Genomic DNA, 15,358 nt, shown 5'->3' with positions numbered 1-15,358 from the left:
GACATGCCCAGACATGTAGTAGGGTGGGTGACACGACCACTACCATCACTACACCCTGCCAGGTAAGCATTGCCGTCACCCACCCTACAACATGTCTGGGCATGTCTACTTGCCTGGCTGTGCGTATTACCTCTGGTAACCTCGGTGCCACCAGAGCACCACTTGGCAACGTGCCAACCATTGACTTACATTGACAGAATGTGTATTAAAAGGTAGCATGTTTGGGAGGAGGGGAGAGACTTAAGGGTGGTAGAAAGGGAAACAGTGGCCAAACTCAGCTTCAGGGTTACTAAAACCCATTGTCAGCGAGTCAGTACTCTGGTGCTAACTCATAGCGAGACCATGCATAGGATTTCCAAGGAGCAGCTGGGGAGTTTGAACCACCAACCTTGCAATTAGCAGTCCAGTACTTATCCTACAGCACCTTATGAAGGCTCTAGGTTGTTGTTGTTAAGTACTATGGAGTTGGTGCCAACCCATTGTATTGTAAAGCCTATACAGGGAGGGCTTCCAAAGAGTAGCTGGTGGATTTGGACCACTGACCTTGTTGTTAGCAGTTCAATGCTTATACTACAATGCCACACCGGGACTCCCACCCCAATGTGAGTATACACAAAAATATATAACTGCCCTGATTTGAGCAAGCAGGAAGGCAGTCCTGGTGAAAATCCGGTCTCCCACTGTCTCTACCTTAGCTTTGAATCAATTGCAGATAAAGCGTTGTTTAACTGTTAGCATTGTCAGTTCGGATTCTTTTGAGTGTGAACAGCAGGAACCCTAATATTATCATTGTTGTTATGGCGTCAATTCTGACTCATAGTGACCCTTTATAAGGATTCCAACCTTACAGTCCAGTGCTTAACCTACAGCATCACACCAGGACACCAGGTTCTAGGTTGTTGTTAAGTGCAGTCATGTTGGTTCCGACTCATAGCGACCATGTACAGGGTTTCAGAGGAATGACTGGTGAGTTTGAACTGCTGACCTTGCAGTTCAAACAGGTTCTAGGTTGTTGTTGTTGTTAAGTGCTGTTGAGTCAATTCTGACCCATACCGACACTGTATAGGGTTTCCAAGGTGCAGCTGGTGAACTTGAACCACCGACCTTGCAGTTCTAACGACTTTGCAGTCTGACACATTAGCTCACAGCGCCACACCAGGACTCCAGGTTAGGATGTTTCAATTGACTGAATCCATGATAAAGACACAGGAAAGATCTGTTCTGATTTGCATTTAGACCATTGCAGCCGAATTGAAGGCTGAAGGGCAGAGGGATTTGGAAGCTACTGCAATGGTCTAGGAGAAAGGTGAGGGCAGCGGTGGTGGGAAAGAGCCAAATGGGACAGGTTTAAGAAGTTTTAGGAGGTAAACAGTCCCAGCGTGTCACTGTAGGATGAATACTGGACTGCTAACCTCAAGTTTGGCAGTTCAAACCTACCAGCCCCTCCTTGGAAACCCTAAACGAGGTTGCTATGAGTTACAACCAGCACCTAACAACAAGAACAAGCATATGAAAGAAACTTCTGTATGGATATGGATATAGGAAATGAGGTAGGATGGAGTCTTAACTGGATGAGTCCGTGATTTCTGGCTCATGATGCCACCAACGGAGATGAAAGAATAAAGATGAGCAGGTTTGAGGAGGGTAATTATGAGTTCAGTTTCCAGCATGTTTAGTTCAGACAAATGGAAAACATGTTGTTGCTGTTGTTAAGTGCCATCCAGTCAGTTCTAATTCATAGAGACCCTGTCATAGCGTTTCCAAGCAGTGACTGGTAGGTTTGAACCACCAGCCTTGTGGTTAGGAGTCCAGTGCATATCCTACAGTGCCATAGAAAACATGTGGGCTATTTTTGTGTGTCTTTGAGCCAGTTTCGACTCAGCAACCCTGTAGAGAATTTCTGAGACTTTAAGTCTTTGTGGGAGCAGTAAACCTCATTTTTCTCCCATGGAGCAACTGGTAGGTTTGAACCACAGACCTTGTTGTTTGCAGTCCAGTGCTTATCCTACAGAGCCACCATGAAAAAAAGAAGGAAGCAAGAAAAGGGTAAATCAATCAGAATGAGAAGGTAGGTCAAAACCAAACCAAACCCACTGCTGTTAAGTGAACTCAGACCCATAGTGGCCATAGAGGACAGAGCAGAATTTCCCCGTAGGGTTTCCTGTTGTTGTTGTGCCCTGGAGTCAGTGCTGACTCATAGCGACCCCATATAGGATTTTTGAGGAGCTGTGAGTTTCAATTGTTGACCTTGCGGTTCAAATTGACCTTGAGGCCAGTGCTTGTCCTATGGTGCCACACCAACACTCCCGTAGTATTAATTAATACCAGGATTCCTAGGGTGTATGTAATCTTTATAGGAGCAAATAAACCTCCTGCCTTTTGGTTAGCTCATCACTTAACCACTGTGTAGTAATGTTGCTGTTGCTGTTAAATGTCCTGACTCACAGCGACCCTGTATACGGTTTCTGAGGAGCAGTTGGTAAGACTGAACCACTGACCTTGCGGTTCATACCGACTTTGAGGTTGGGTGCCTATCCTATGGCACCACACCAGGACTCCTGTGTAGTAAAACACACATTATATTTTGTGAGTTTTCCTGTGATTTAATCTCCAAAGCATGCCTTCATGAAACCTGATTTCAGCAACTGACGGGACCCTGAAGAAGAGCAAAGAGATTGACTCATGGGTTCCTTTCCAGTGATCATGTTACTGTTTTCCTGTGTGTAGGAGAAGATGGTCGGTAGGCAGAAAGTTAGGATATGAGGAACAAAGCTCTTCTCAGGTCCCAGGGAGTGGGACAGTGGCATTGTGATATCATGGGAGTCCTAGGTGGTACTGTTGCTGGATCCTTAATATTAGGGTTTTAATATTATGCTCCTGGAGTGAGCTGTTGGATAAGCACTGGACTGCTAACTGCAAGGTCGACGGTGCAAGGCCACCAGCTGCTCCTTGGAAGCCCTATACAGGGTCGCTGTGAGTCAGAATCGACTCTGTAACAACAATATTATTAAGGTTCTTGCTGTTCACACTCAAAAGAATCCAAAATGACAGTGCTAGCAGTTAAACAATGCTCTGTTTACTACTGAGCCAAAGCCAAAGTAGAGACAGACAATGGGAGACCCGATTCTTACCAGGACTGCCTTTCTGCTTGTTCAAAACACGGAAGTTACATATTTTTATGTATGCCAATATTGGGGCTGGAGTCCTGGTGTGGCTCTGTAGGACTACTACTGGGCTTCTAGATATAAGGTTGGTGGTTCAAACACACTAGCTGCTTCTTGGAAAACTTATATGTTGGGGACCAAAAGACTTACAGGCCTCATAAAACTTTAAGTCTGGGTCTAACCAGACAAAGTCTGCTTATCAACACAGCAGGGAAGGTAGCTTTCCCAAGGTCGCCTGATTCACAGTAAAGGATAGGCTTGTGACTATGCAAAACAGCAATGACTTGCAGAACCACCCTATATATACTCTGAGATTTGAAATAAACTTTGTCACTTGCCATCAGCTTGTGTCCCTTGCCTGTTCATTAATCCTTGCCTCTCCTTCGGGAAACCCACGCAGTGGTCTGAACAGGTCTCGGACCCTGATACTTATACAGGGTTACAATGAGTTGTAGCACTCAACAACAATCTTAGGAAAAGGTGAGAATTTTCAAAAACCAGGAGGGGGTTAAGGTTGAACATAAGTGACGCATAAGTGGGGAGCGGTGTCCACAGTTTCCCTCAAGATGGAACTGGCAGCAAGGATGTCCATGATTGTTGGTACCACTTATTATGGCATGCTCTAGAAATCAGCCAGAGTGAACTATATCCTCATTCTTGTAGTTATCTTTGGCCTTCAGTTATGGGAAGCTCATTTTCTAAAAAAAAAGATGATTGGTTATCTTTGTTCAACACAGGATGGGGTTGGAGTTCTGGTGCTGGTGTGGAGCTGTGGGTTAGTGCACTGGACTTTAAGGTTGGTTTGAACCACAAGGTCAGCAGTTCAAGCTCACCAGCTGCTCCTTAGAAACCCTATACAGGGTTGCTATGAGTTGGAACCTACTCAAAGGTACTTAACAACAACTCATCCAGAGGTGCCTAGTAAGAAAGATCTGGCATACAAAGCACAATTCATTCCTACTCTGCAACACCTGGGGTTGCCAAAACACAGAATTGACAGACTGGCAACTGTGTTATTATTATTACTTTAAAACCATCCAGTGCTCAAATCATTGTTGGCAATATTTGAATATTTGGGTTATTAGAATTTTTTTAAAATCTGAGGTTTAAGCAGCTCTAAGGTTATATTAGGATCCCTGCTAGGTAATGGGTTACAAGTTGGGCTGCTAACTATAAAGTCAGTAGTTCGAATCTATTAGATGCTCCATGAGAAAGATGAGGCTTTCAGTGGCCGTAAAGATTTACACCCTCCCAAACCCTACACAGGGTTGCTATGAGTCAGAACCGACTCAACGGCACTGAACAACAACAAAGCAATCGTTGTTGTTGTTAAGTGCCGCCGCCACCGCAGAGTGGGTTCTGATGCATAACGACCCTGTATAGGGTTTCCGAGAAGGGACTGGTGAGTTTGAACTGTCAACCTTGCAATTTAAACGGACCTTGTGATCTGATGCTTTATTCACACATCCAATAAAAAGCGAAAGATAGGCAAGTGGTTTAAGAGTTTGGGCAGGAGAAAAATATTCCAACTATGCTAGATTTAAGGAACTCTAGCAGCGTAGTGGTTACGAGTCCGGCTGCTAATCTCAAAGATCAGCAGTTCGAATCTACCAGCAGTTCTGTGGGAGAAATATGAGGCGTTCTGCTCCAGTAAAGTCTATGCAGGGTCGTTACGAGTCGGAATCGACTCCACGGTACATAACCATCAACACCACTCTAGACTTATCCGCCTTTGCCAGCATTAAACATAGCGGATCGTGGCCAACTCTTCCAAAGCACGCAACTCGCTTGCCGGTTACCATGATTTGGCACTTTCTTGCTTTCTTACAACCTTTGCCAATTTTTGCTTCTGCTTCCTTTACTTTACTTCCTACTCCGCGTTTACTGAGGGTCAGCACCGGAAGAATGACAGGAACCTAACTTCCCGCCTCCACGTGAAGGCCCGCCCCCCTGCTCGCGTCAGCCAATCGCAGGCTGCGCTACGACGGCAGAAAACGCCAGTCGGTCCCGCCCCTCCAGCCTCTCTCTGGCGTCTAGCTCTCCACCCCGTCGTGTTGCTTTGAGTCTCTCTGCTGGTTGTGTGTGGCTGCTGTTTGCAGAATCTCGGCATCTACCAGAGCTCAGCTTAGGTCAGCACCGCCGAAGCCGTCGGTTTAGAACCTTTGCCATGGACTTCGAGGACGGTAAGCGCGCTGCCTTTCGCTGGTCGCCGTGGGGGCGGGAGGCGGGCTGGCCTGCGACGGGGATCTGTTAACTGTCTCAAAATGGCCGCGTGGGCTTTGTTCTGTAGGCCTGAGGTGGCTAGCTCGTCCGCCGCGGTCCGGGTGCCCGAGTTGGTCTCTTTGGTGAACTTCCGCGCGCGGATTTGTGGCTTTCCCGGCTCTAGTCGCCAACGGGCCCGGATACTTCAGTGCCAACCTCAGTGCGGGAAAGGACGCGCACAGAAGTCCTAGGCCTGCGGCCTTAGGGCCGGGACTCGTCCTAGCGCCCGTGCGGGGAAATGACCCCCTCCGCTGCCACCAGCTTCGAGGTCTCGGGCTCGGAGGCCTCCTCCTACCTCGTCTCGCATTCGCCACACGGAAGAGCGACTCCGGCCTTCCATTTTGTTAGTTAATCCTCAACCACTGATTATTTCTTGCTGGATTTCAAAAGTTTGCCTATAGCGACGTTTATGATACTCTAAGGAGTCCTAGTGTGGCGCTGTGGATTGAATCTCAAGATCAATCCACAAGATCATTAGAGAATCTTATGATACTCTAAGGAGTCCTAGTGTAGACCGCAAGGTCGGATTGAATCTCAAGATCGGCGGTTCAAACTTACCAGCCGCTCCTTGGAAACTGTATACAAGGGACGCTAAGTCCAAACTGACTCGTTGGCGCTTCACAACAATGAGTTCTGGTGTGGCATTGTACTGCCAACAGCAAGGTCGGCGGTTCAAACCCACTAGCTGCTCCTTGGAAACCCTATATAGATAGGGTCTCTATGAGTCGGAATCGACTCGATGGCACTTAACAGGATGAGTTTAAACGGCATTTACGAATGTATAGTCCTGGTGTGGCGCCAGACTCCAAAGCCGTTTGAAACTGCAAGGTCGGTGGTTAAATCTCACCATTCGCTGCTCGGAAACCCTATGCAGGGTCTCTATGGGTCGGAACCGACTCGATGGCACTTAACAACATAAATGTATAGACTGATGTCTTGCTAGATGGAAAGCAAGATATTTCTGGCTGGCAAATGGATATTTATGTACCACATTTACATGTTTCTGTGCATAATGTATGGATTGGATTTAAGTTGTTTTGAGTTCCTGCGCAACAAGGACTACATGCCCTTCAAAATCAGACAAGTATATAGCCGACTGTGTTGAATTTACTGATAAACAAATGATTTTTAGCTTTACCTTTTAGTTGTTTTTCACCGCCACTCTTTAAACCATTTTCACAGGCTCACAAAGTAAAATCAACTTGGTTTTGGCCTGCCTTACAAGCTTGCACAACTTTTAATAGGAATTGGTAAAATGATACGTAGTGACGGCATTAGAGACTTGGAAATGGGTTTGAATGATTAAACTGGATTGCATCCTGTGTAACCAGAGGCTTAAAAATAAAACCAGTTTGCTAGTTGGCTGTAGGCTAAACACTGGACTGCAAACCTCACGGTTGTCGGTTCAAACCCACCAGCCGCTCCTCTGAAACCTTGCACAAAACAAGGTTGATATAAGTAGGACCAACCTGACATCCTATACTGGGTTGCTATGTATGTGTAATAACCGACTTAACAGTTAGCTGTGAGCTTCCAACCCCCACCCAAGCAATGACCTTTTGCTCTTTGATTTTATTTCATGCTACAAAGTATTAAACTGTCAGATTTAAATGTTATGAAACAAGCTGGGAATGATCTTCTAGTGGATACTCTTTTTTTTTTTTTTTTTTTTTTTATTGAGTGAAAGTTTACAGAGCATATCATCAGTTTTACATTCAACAAATCATATACCTTGTTTCATTACATTAATTATACTCCCCTCCATGTACCATCAGTTAACAGTATTTCTCTCTATTCACTTTAGCTTTTTAAAAAACACACAAACAAAAACCACTCAGGCATATATAATAATTTACATCTCCAAAGGGCACATTCTGCAAGTTACCTCCTGGCCCAGTGGATACTTTTAAGTTAAAGTAGGAAGTTCAGCTACTAGCAATAGTACACACGGGTGTTTTTGTTGGTCTCTGATCATTTTGATATAAAATAATTAAATGTATGTTTGCTTTTATTATCTCTTTGTTGTTCTTAAGTGAAATGGAGTTGAATCCATTCATAGTGACCTTGTATAGAATTTCCGAAGAGCTGCTGAGGGTTTTGAACCATTGACCTTTACATTAGCAATCCAGTGCTTATCCTACAACCCTACAGGATCACGGATAAATTCTAAACAATGTCAATGATAAAAATATTCCCTCCCATCCCAGCTCCCACTTTTTAGGAAGTGGAACTTGACTGACAGTATATGTAAATCAGAGTTCTGGTGTGGTGCTGTAAGATAAGCACTGGACTGCAAGGTTAGTTTGAACTGCAGTTTTGTTCGTTCACACACAGCTGTACCTTGGAAACTCTATATAGGGTCTCTGAGTCAGAACCAATTTTAGCTCTGGTAGCGCAGTGGTTATGAGTCGGACTGCTAACCTCAAGGTCATCAGTTTGAAACTACCATCTAGTTTCAAAAAGATGAGGCTTTCTACTCCTGTAAAGATTTACAGCCTTGGAAACCCTGTGCATGGTCACTATGAGTTAGAACTGACTCCACGGTACTTAACAACAACATCTAAACATAAACTTGTATAGTGTGGTAGGGTTCTATTGTATCCAAATGACCATTGTATTAAATTGCTTCCCCTGTGTTTATTTGTACAATTAACTCCTTTATATTAGCATTTATTAAATTAGTTTTGACAGAGGTTGACAACCTTACAAAGGGTCGCTATGAATCGGAACTGACTCCACTGTACATAACTACCAGCCTCCATGAGTTGGAATTAATATTTTTGCTACATCTTGAACAAATACAGCACATGTACATAGATATGTATGCATGTGCATTTCTCACATAGGGTCTTGCCATTTCTAGAGAACAAATTAAGTGGTAACAGAAACATTGATTTATTTTTTTTGAATTTTTTATTGTAGTTTGGGTAAAAGTTTACAGAGCAAATTAGTTTTCCATTCAGAAGTGTATGTACATTTTGTTTTTTGACATTGGTTTGCAATCTTCTCAATGTACTCTTCCCGCTTCCTTCCATTCTTCCTTCTTAGGAAACAGTAACTCTGAAGAAGTTATAAATTACATAAAATCAATTCCCACATGTCTCTGCTTTTTACATTATTTAATACAAAATTTTATCTGTTTTCCTTTCTGTTACTGTATAAGTTTGTATTGGGTCCCCTCTTTTAGCTGTATGTCAACTAACATTTACATTACCATAATTTGACTGATGAATTTCCCATTGGGGAAGTAAAGAAAAAAATGGTTCTTCAGTTGGAGTATTGGTAGTTTTTTGTACCACACGTCTGCAGATGATTCAGTTGATATTTAAGACTTGTGTGTGTTTGTGTATATACAAATGGGTATGTAAGTTTTAGTATTTGATAATATTGCACTAATTCTTTTCTGTTAAATGTATTTGTAGATTATACACACTCTGCTTGCAGAAATACTTATCAGGGCTTTAATGGTAAGTATTTTCTCTGGTTAGCTGTTAAATTTGTTGAGGGAATTTATTTCAACTCTTACCTTCGTATTCGTGATAATAAAATACCAATGTAAAAACTAGTACCTTCTCATTTAATTGTTTTGAGTCTTGATTTATCACTTCTCAATGTTAATGTTGCCATATTGTATTTAGTATCAGGAATTTGCCACCTGAAAAAGTTAGGAGTAATGTCTATTAGTTTATTCATCTGTTACATTTGGATTGATTTATTGTAAAAGTCCCTGAATTACATTCTGAGTGATGAATTATAAGAAACTGGCTGAGTTCTTTTTCTTGATTATAGATTTTGATACTGAGTTACAGTGTAGGTTAAGTGGCTTGGTTTGGTTCTATAGTTTCTGTTGTAGTGCGTTCTAAACATCCCCTCTCCCCCGTCTTTCTGGAGGTCCTTTACTTCAGTACATCCAAATGGGTTAGTGGGCACAGAGCTAATCTAGAGGAGTATGTGAGCCTGATTGTTCATTTACAAAAACATGATGTTAGAATTGCATGAACTAGACAAAATCATGAGATGTATGCAGAATATAGAGTTAGTCCCTGCTGGACAGGATAATACAGAAGTGACACAAAACAAAGGGGTTAAAAAAGCATTCTGTGAAGACTCTGAAGAAGTGACGTTAGATATCTTGACTACTAAAAATAAAATGCATACTCATGTACAGAGGAAACTTGTAATATATGCACAAAATAAAACTAAAGAAATGTACTAGGAAATCATGCTACTGTTTTACAGGTATAATTGCTATGCAGTTAGTTTCCACTTATCATCTCTAACAATTTAGAGAAACACTGCATTTGATAAGAGTGAAAAATGGATCAACATGTGTTGTTAAGTGCTGTCAAGTCGGTTCCAACCCATAGCTACCCTGTATAGGGTTTCCGAGGCTGTAAATCTTTATGGGAGCAGAAAGCCTCATCTTTCTCCCACGGAGCAGCTGGTACTTTCAAACAGCTTACCTTAAAGGTTCGCAGCCCAATTCATAACCACTATGCTACCAGAGCTTCTTGTAGGACATAGTCAATATATATTGAGTGAATGATAAATGTTATGTTTTAAGTGCTATCAAGTTGGTTCTGACTCCTTGCTGACCCTGTATTGGGTTTTCAAGGAGCGACTGGTATTTGAACTGCTGACCTTGTGGTCTAGTACTTTATCCCATGGCGAAACACCAGGACTTCTAGAAAATTATCTAGAAAGTTGCTTCATTAGGCTTAAAGATTTCACACTGAATTTGGGAGGTGAGATAACAGTAGTAATAAAAAAAAGACTTTTCCTAAAGAAATTAAGGAGAACTTCCAGACAGATTTATTGTTAAGTGTCATTGAGTCACTTCTGACTCATAGCAACGCTGTGTAGGGTTTCCAAGGAGCAGTTGGTGAGTTTGAACTGCCGACCTTATGGTTAACGGTGCAGTGGTTGTCCTGCAAGCTGAATAGTAATAGAAAACTAAAGAATGAATAAAAATGAATCCAGGACTATAAGTTGGGGTGGGTGGGACTTGTACTATTAGCAAAGAGACCGATTTGGAAAGTAGAAGGCTGTGATCTCTACTAGAATTTACCAGAGTTGAATCTAATACTAGGTTTTTGTTTTCTTAATGTGCAGTGGTGAGAAAACATCTTCAGAAATTTCTATCATTAATGTTATAATGTTGTCCCAAGTGTAGTGGTTTTCAGCTTGGGGACCTGGTGAGCTTTTTTTCAGTTCATACCCTTGTTGTTAAGGATCGGTTCTGACTCATAGTGACACAGTATAGAGTTTCTAAGGAACAACTGGTGAATTTGAACCTCTGAGTTTGTGATTCAAACTAACATATCTTAGAGTACTTCACCAGGACTCCTCAGTTCATACTTTTGTTGTTAAAGTGCCATCAAGTCGGTTTCAACTCATGGTGACTCTGTATACGGTTTCCAAGGAGCGGCTGGTGCATTCTTCTGCAATACCACACCAGGATTCTAGTTCATGTTTGAATCTTTCAGGACAAATGGTGTGGTGAAAAATACTCTTGGATTACACCTTTGGTTATAGATCACAGCTTGATTACACTGAGGGTCTCAGTTATTATCTACATTTTACAAATGAGTAAATTATTTTCAGGGATATAATTTGATACCATAACAAATATATATTTTTATTTGCTATGTATCAGATATTCTAAAAACTGGGAATGTATTTGTGAGCAAAATGGGACTGTTATCCAGCCAAAGATCAGCATTTCAAATCCATCAGCCACTCCTCGGAAACCTCATATGGGTTCACTATGAGTTGGGCTGCTAACCTCAAGGTCAGCAGTTTGAAATTACCAGCAGTTTTGCAGGAGAAAGATGAAGCTTTCTGCTCCCATAAAGATTTATAGCCTTGGAAACCTTACAAAGGGTCGCTATGAATCGGAACTGACTCCACAGTACATAACTACCAGCCTCCATGAGTTGGAATTAAAAATCAAATGGAGTTTATGTTTTGTGGGAGGAAATAGTACACAAGATAAAGAAGATGATAATGACTACTATGGACAACACAAAAGGAGTATGTGTGTATGCGTGACAATTTTAAAAGAGTAACTGGAGTCGCAAAATGAGACCGAGCTATGCAGTTATCTAGAGGAAGATTTTAGGAAATGAAAGAAGTGTGGTAGATGCTGAATGAAGTTAACATATTTACAACAGTATACTTCATTGCTCTGAAGTGTCATAGAGTCAGTTCTGACTCAGCCACCCTATATATGGTTTCTAAGGAGTGGCTGATGGGTTTGAAATGCTGACTTTGCAGTTAGCACTCCAGTGCTTATTTTACAGCACCATACTAGGACACCACTTCATTGTTAGCATTGTATTTTCCAAATATTGAAATGAAAGTGTAAGGCATTGGAAGACATGTCATGTGCAGATTTCCTCAGTTTCATGGAGGTAAGTTGTATTTCCAGCATTTCAAGTCTACTTGCTTCACATTAATTTTTAAGATGTAAACAAGGAATAGGAGAAAAGGGAGAGTATTTCAAGTGGAGCAGCAGGAGCGGAGGTAAAGCTGAATGCGTTTGTTTTTACAAACTTAAAACTGGCTTGACTGGAGCAGATAATTTTTGCTGAGCAGCATTTCAATCAAAGGTTAAAGTTATGAGGTGGAGTTAGAAGGTATTGAAAATCAAAGGTAATTTGCTTATCTGTGGGAGGCCATAGAAAGTGAAACCTGAAAGAGGTGAGGGAGTGAACAGTGACAGTACCTGTCACGAGGATCAGCAGGTGCAAAAGTGGGTGTATTGCTTGTATTCTAGAAACAGCAAGGGCCACATAGTATAGCTGAAGTTAAGATGATGTAGTTAAAAGATGATGTGATGACATTGTGGTTCTTACAGGGGCAGTACTCCTCAACTTCAGGCATATTTTGTACTGGATAATTTTTAGGTTGTGAGGGGCTGCCCTGTGCATTGTAGCATGTTAAGTAGCATTCCTGGCCCTGACCCACTATGCCAGTAATCCTTGTCTGTTATATGTCTTCAAGTCAATTTCAGTACATATTACCCTGTACAGGGTTTCCAAGGAGCAGCTGGTGAATTTGAACCTCAGACCTTGTGGTTCAAACCTACCTTGCAGTCCAGTGCTTATCCTACAGTGCCACACCAGGACTCCGGTTGTTGTTACGTGACATCAGGTCGGGTTCTACCCATAGCAATCCCGTATACAGTTTCCGAGGAGCAGCTGGTGAGCTTGAAGCACCAACCTTACAGTTCAAATGGCTTTGCAGTCTGGCGCATTAGCCCATAGCTCCACACTAGGACTCCAGTTACCATAGCCAATATTTTTAGACATTGTCGAATGTCCTTTTGGTAAAGAGCCACTGGTATAGTGCATTCCGTGTTATTTCAAGGATCTGTTTTACTTGGATTGAGATGGGAGGTCACTGGAGGGTACAGAGCATTACCTGTGATTTAACTTATTGACAAGGGGTTTTAAATTTTTAATTCGGTGTCTGGCTTGAAAATGGACTGAATGGGTTCAGTTGTAGAAGGAGGAAAACCACTAAGACGGCTCTTGAAATAACCTAGGTGAGAGATGCTGGTGGCCTAGATTCTTAAGTGCTTTAATAGTTTGGAGGTGGCAATAAGTGGTCCCATTCAGGAGAGAGTGGCACACTGCCCATTATTTTGATCACAACTCATTCTTTCCACCCACTATGCCACAGATCCTTCCTTGTGATTTAATCATGAGTTTTAGCATTTCTTGCGCTTATCAAAGTTAAAGAAATTGGATTTAATCGTTGGGAAATCAATTTTATTTTTTCTGAGTGAAGTTCTTATTTAATAGTAATAGTTAAAATATTTTCATAGTTTTATTTTTTATTGGTTTTAAATTCATTTTGATTACTTGGTAAAATTGTTTATGTAAGCGGTTATCTTACAACATCCATACCCTTATAGCTACACTGTATCTATAATATGTTGTTGTGTTTTTTAAGTTCCATTGTGTTGGTTCCGGCTTATAGCGACTCTATAGAGTTTCTGAGTGGCTGGTGGATTTGAACCATGGCCCTTGTGGTTAGCAGTCCAGTGTTTATCCTACAGTTCCATACAACTTTCCCTCTTCTACTTTTTATCAAATAAATATTACAGTACTATGAAAAGTAAACTAAAATTATGGTTATAAAAATAGCTTTATTAAATTTTATTTATCTCACATTGTCTGGTACACGGTACCTGTACAAGTTGAATCAATCAATATTAATAATTTTATGACTTTGTGATGAAATTAAAGCAAAACAGTAACACTGAATTGAAAAACTAAAATAGTGTAAAGGCAGCCACACTGGTAACTCTAAATAGCACCTACTGAGAAAAAAACAATAACAAAATATAAGAATTTTATTTTATCTGTTTACTTGACTGAGCCCAACTTTAAGATTGTTTAATGTGAGACCTTACAGGAATACCACTGTTTTTGTGTGTGTTTGAAATTGTATTTTGCATTGCAGATATGTGTATAAATTAAATTTTATAATCACTAACTCTGAAGACAAATAAATGGCCATTTTATTAGTCTAAAACTGTGTTGTCCAGTATGGTAAGCTACTAGCCACATGTGCTATTGAGCATTTGGAATGTTACTATACTAGTCAAATTTGTTATGTGTTGTAAGTTTGAAATGGTCACTAGGTTTGAGGTCTTGTATGACAAAATAAGAATTTTTTAGTATTGGGAGTATGTCAAGCTCAAGATGGTAGGAGCAGGTTTTTCCAAAATTCTAATTTTCTCTTGAAAGTTCAAATTTTATCACTGGCAATAAAGGATATCAGTTGCTTTCCTTGAAGTGACAGATTCAGTTTGTTATTTTTAGAAAATGTCTGCTAAATACCCAGTTCTGAAAATCATAGTTTATCTGTTCATCTATATTTCTAGTAAAAATAGTGTTTCTTACAAAAAGTTGTGGTTGTTCGTGCTGTTGAGTTGGTTCTGACCCTTACATAGAGTTTCCGAGGAGCAGCTGGTAGGCTTGAACTGCTGATCTTGCAGATCAAACTGTCCATGTGATGTGGTTCAGTGCATTGCTCTGCAGCACCACACCTGGACTCTGCTGTAAAAAATAGTTAATTCACAATCCATACACTCAGACAAAGACTTTCCAGGAGGCAACTATTAAACTATTAAACAGTTGTTGTTAAGTACAGTTGAGTAGGTTACAACTCGTAGTGAACCCTGTATAGGGTTTCCAAGGAGTGATTGATGGCTTTGAACCTCCAGTTGTGTAAGCAGTCCATTGTTTATCCTACAGAGCCATACCAGGACAGTTGTTCAGTGCCTTTGAGTCAGTTTCAGCTCATAGCAACCCTGTATAGGGTGAGTTTGAGTTGCCAACCTTGTGGTTCAAATTGACCTTGTGGTCTGGTTCTTTATCCCACAGTGCCACACCAGGACAGTGGAATTGCTTTATTTATACTCCCATGTCACTGTGTAGAATAGGAAAAAATATGTGTTCTCGAGGAACACGATTAAATTAAAAAAATAATAAAACAGGGTCGCTATGAGTAGAAACCGACTCCACGGCACATAACAACAACAACAACTGTTTAACCAGGACATAGGAAAAGGTTGCATTTTTATTATTTATGAAAATAGGTTTGACCTCGCAGGCCCCCTGAAAAGGGTCTTGGCTATCCCCAGGAGCCAGTAGACCCGTTCTTGAGAACTGCTGCTCTATAGAGTATATGAAATAATTGAGAATATGAAATTCTGACAGTGAGCTTAAGATGAGACCACAAATAGGTAATGAAAGTCATCATAAACACTATAAAAGCTACAGACACTTAAAAGTAGGTATCATTATTTTAATTAGGATTGGAAGGATTTAATGACCATAGGTGAGATTTGACATTTATTAAGTAGAACTTAAGATATCTGTTCTGTATGGTGGTGGTTGTGTGCCACTGAATCGGTT

General features: G+C 41.1%; 1 protein-coding gene across 2 annotated transcripts in view; it reads left to right on the top strand.

Moving 5' to 3' along the window:
* The first annotated feature begins 5,331 nt into the window (after positions 1-5,331).
* The window catches only part of ZNF326 (zinc finger protein 326), a 43,036-nt gene continuing 33,009 nt past the window's right edge, over positions 5,332-15,358 (top strand). The window contains exons 1-2 of one of the 2 annotated variants that reach the window (XM_006830974.1): positions 5,332-5,347; positions 8,849-8,893. In XM_006830974.1, the coding sequence (XP_006831037.1) occupies positions 5,332-5,347; positions 8,849-8,893 (61 nt within the window). Of the gene's footprint in view, positions 5,348-8,848; positions 8,894-15,358 lie in introns of those variants that run through there. The other variant, XM_006830973.1, reaches the window with a different exon arrangement.

This window comes from Chrysochloris asiatica, unplaced genomic scaffold, assembly GCF_000296735.1.
Source record: "Chrysochloris asiatica unplaced genomic scaffold, ChrAsi1.0 scaffold00002, whole genome shotgun sequence".
In the NCBI taxonomy this organism is placed as follows: domain Eukaryota; kingdom Metazoa; phylum Chordata; class Mammalia; order Afrosoricida; family Chrysochloridae; genus Chrysochloris; species Chrysochloris asiatica.
The sequence above is the reverse complement of the archived record's forward strand: the minus strand, read 5'-3'. Positions and strand labels throughout refer to the sequence as shown.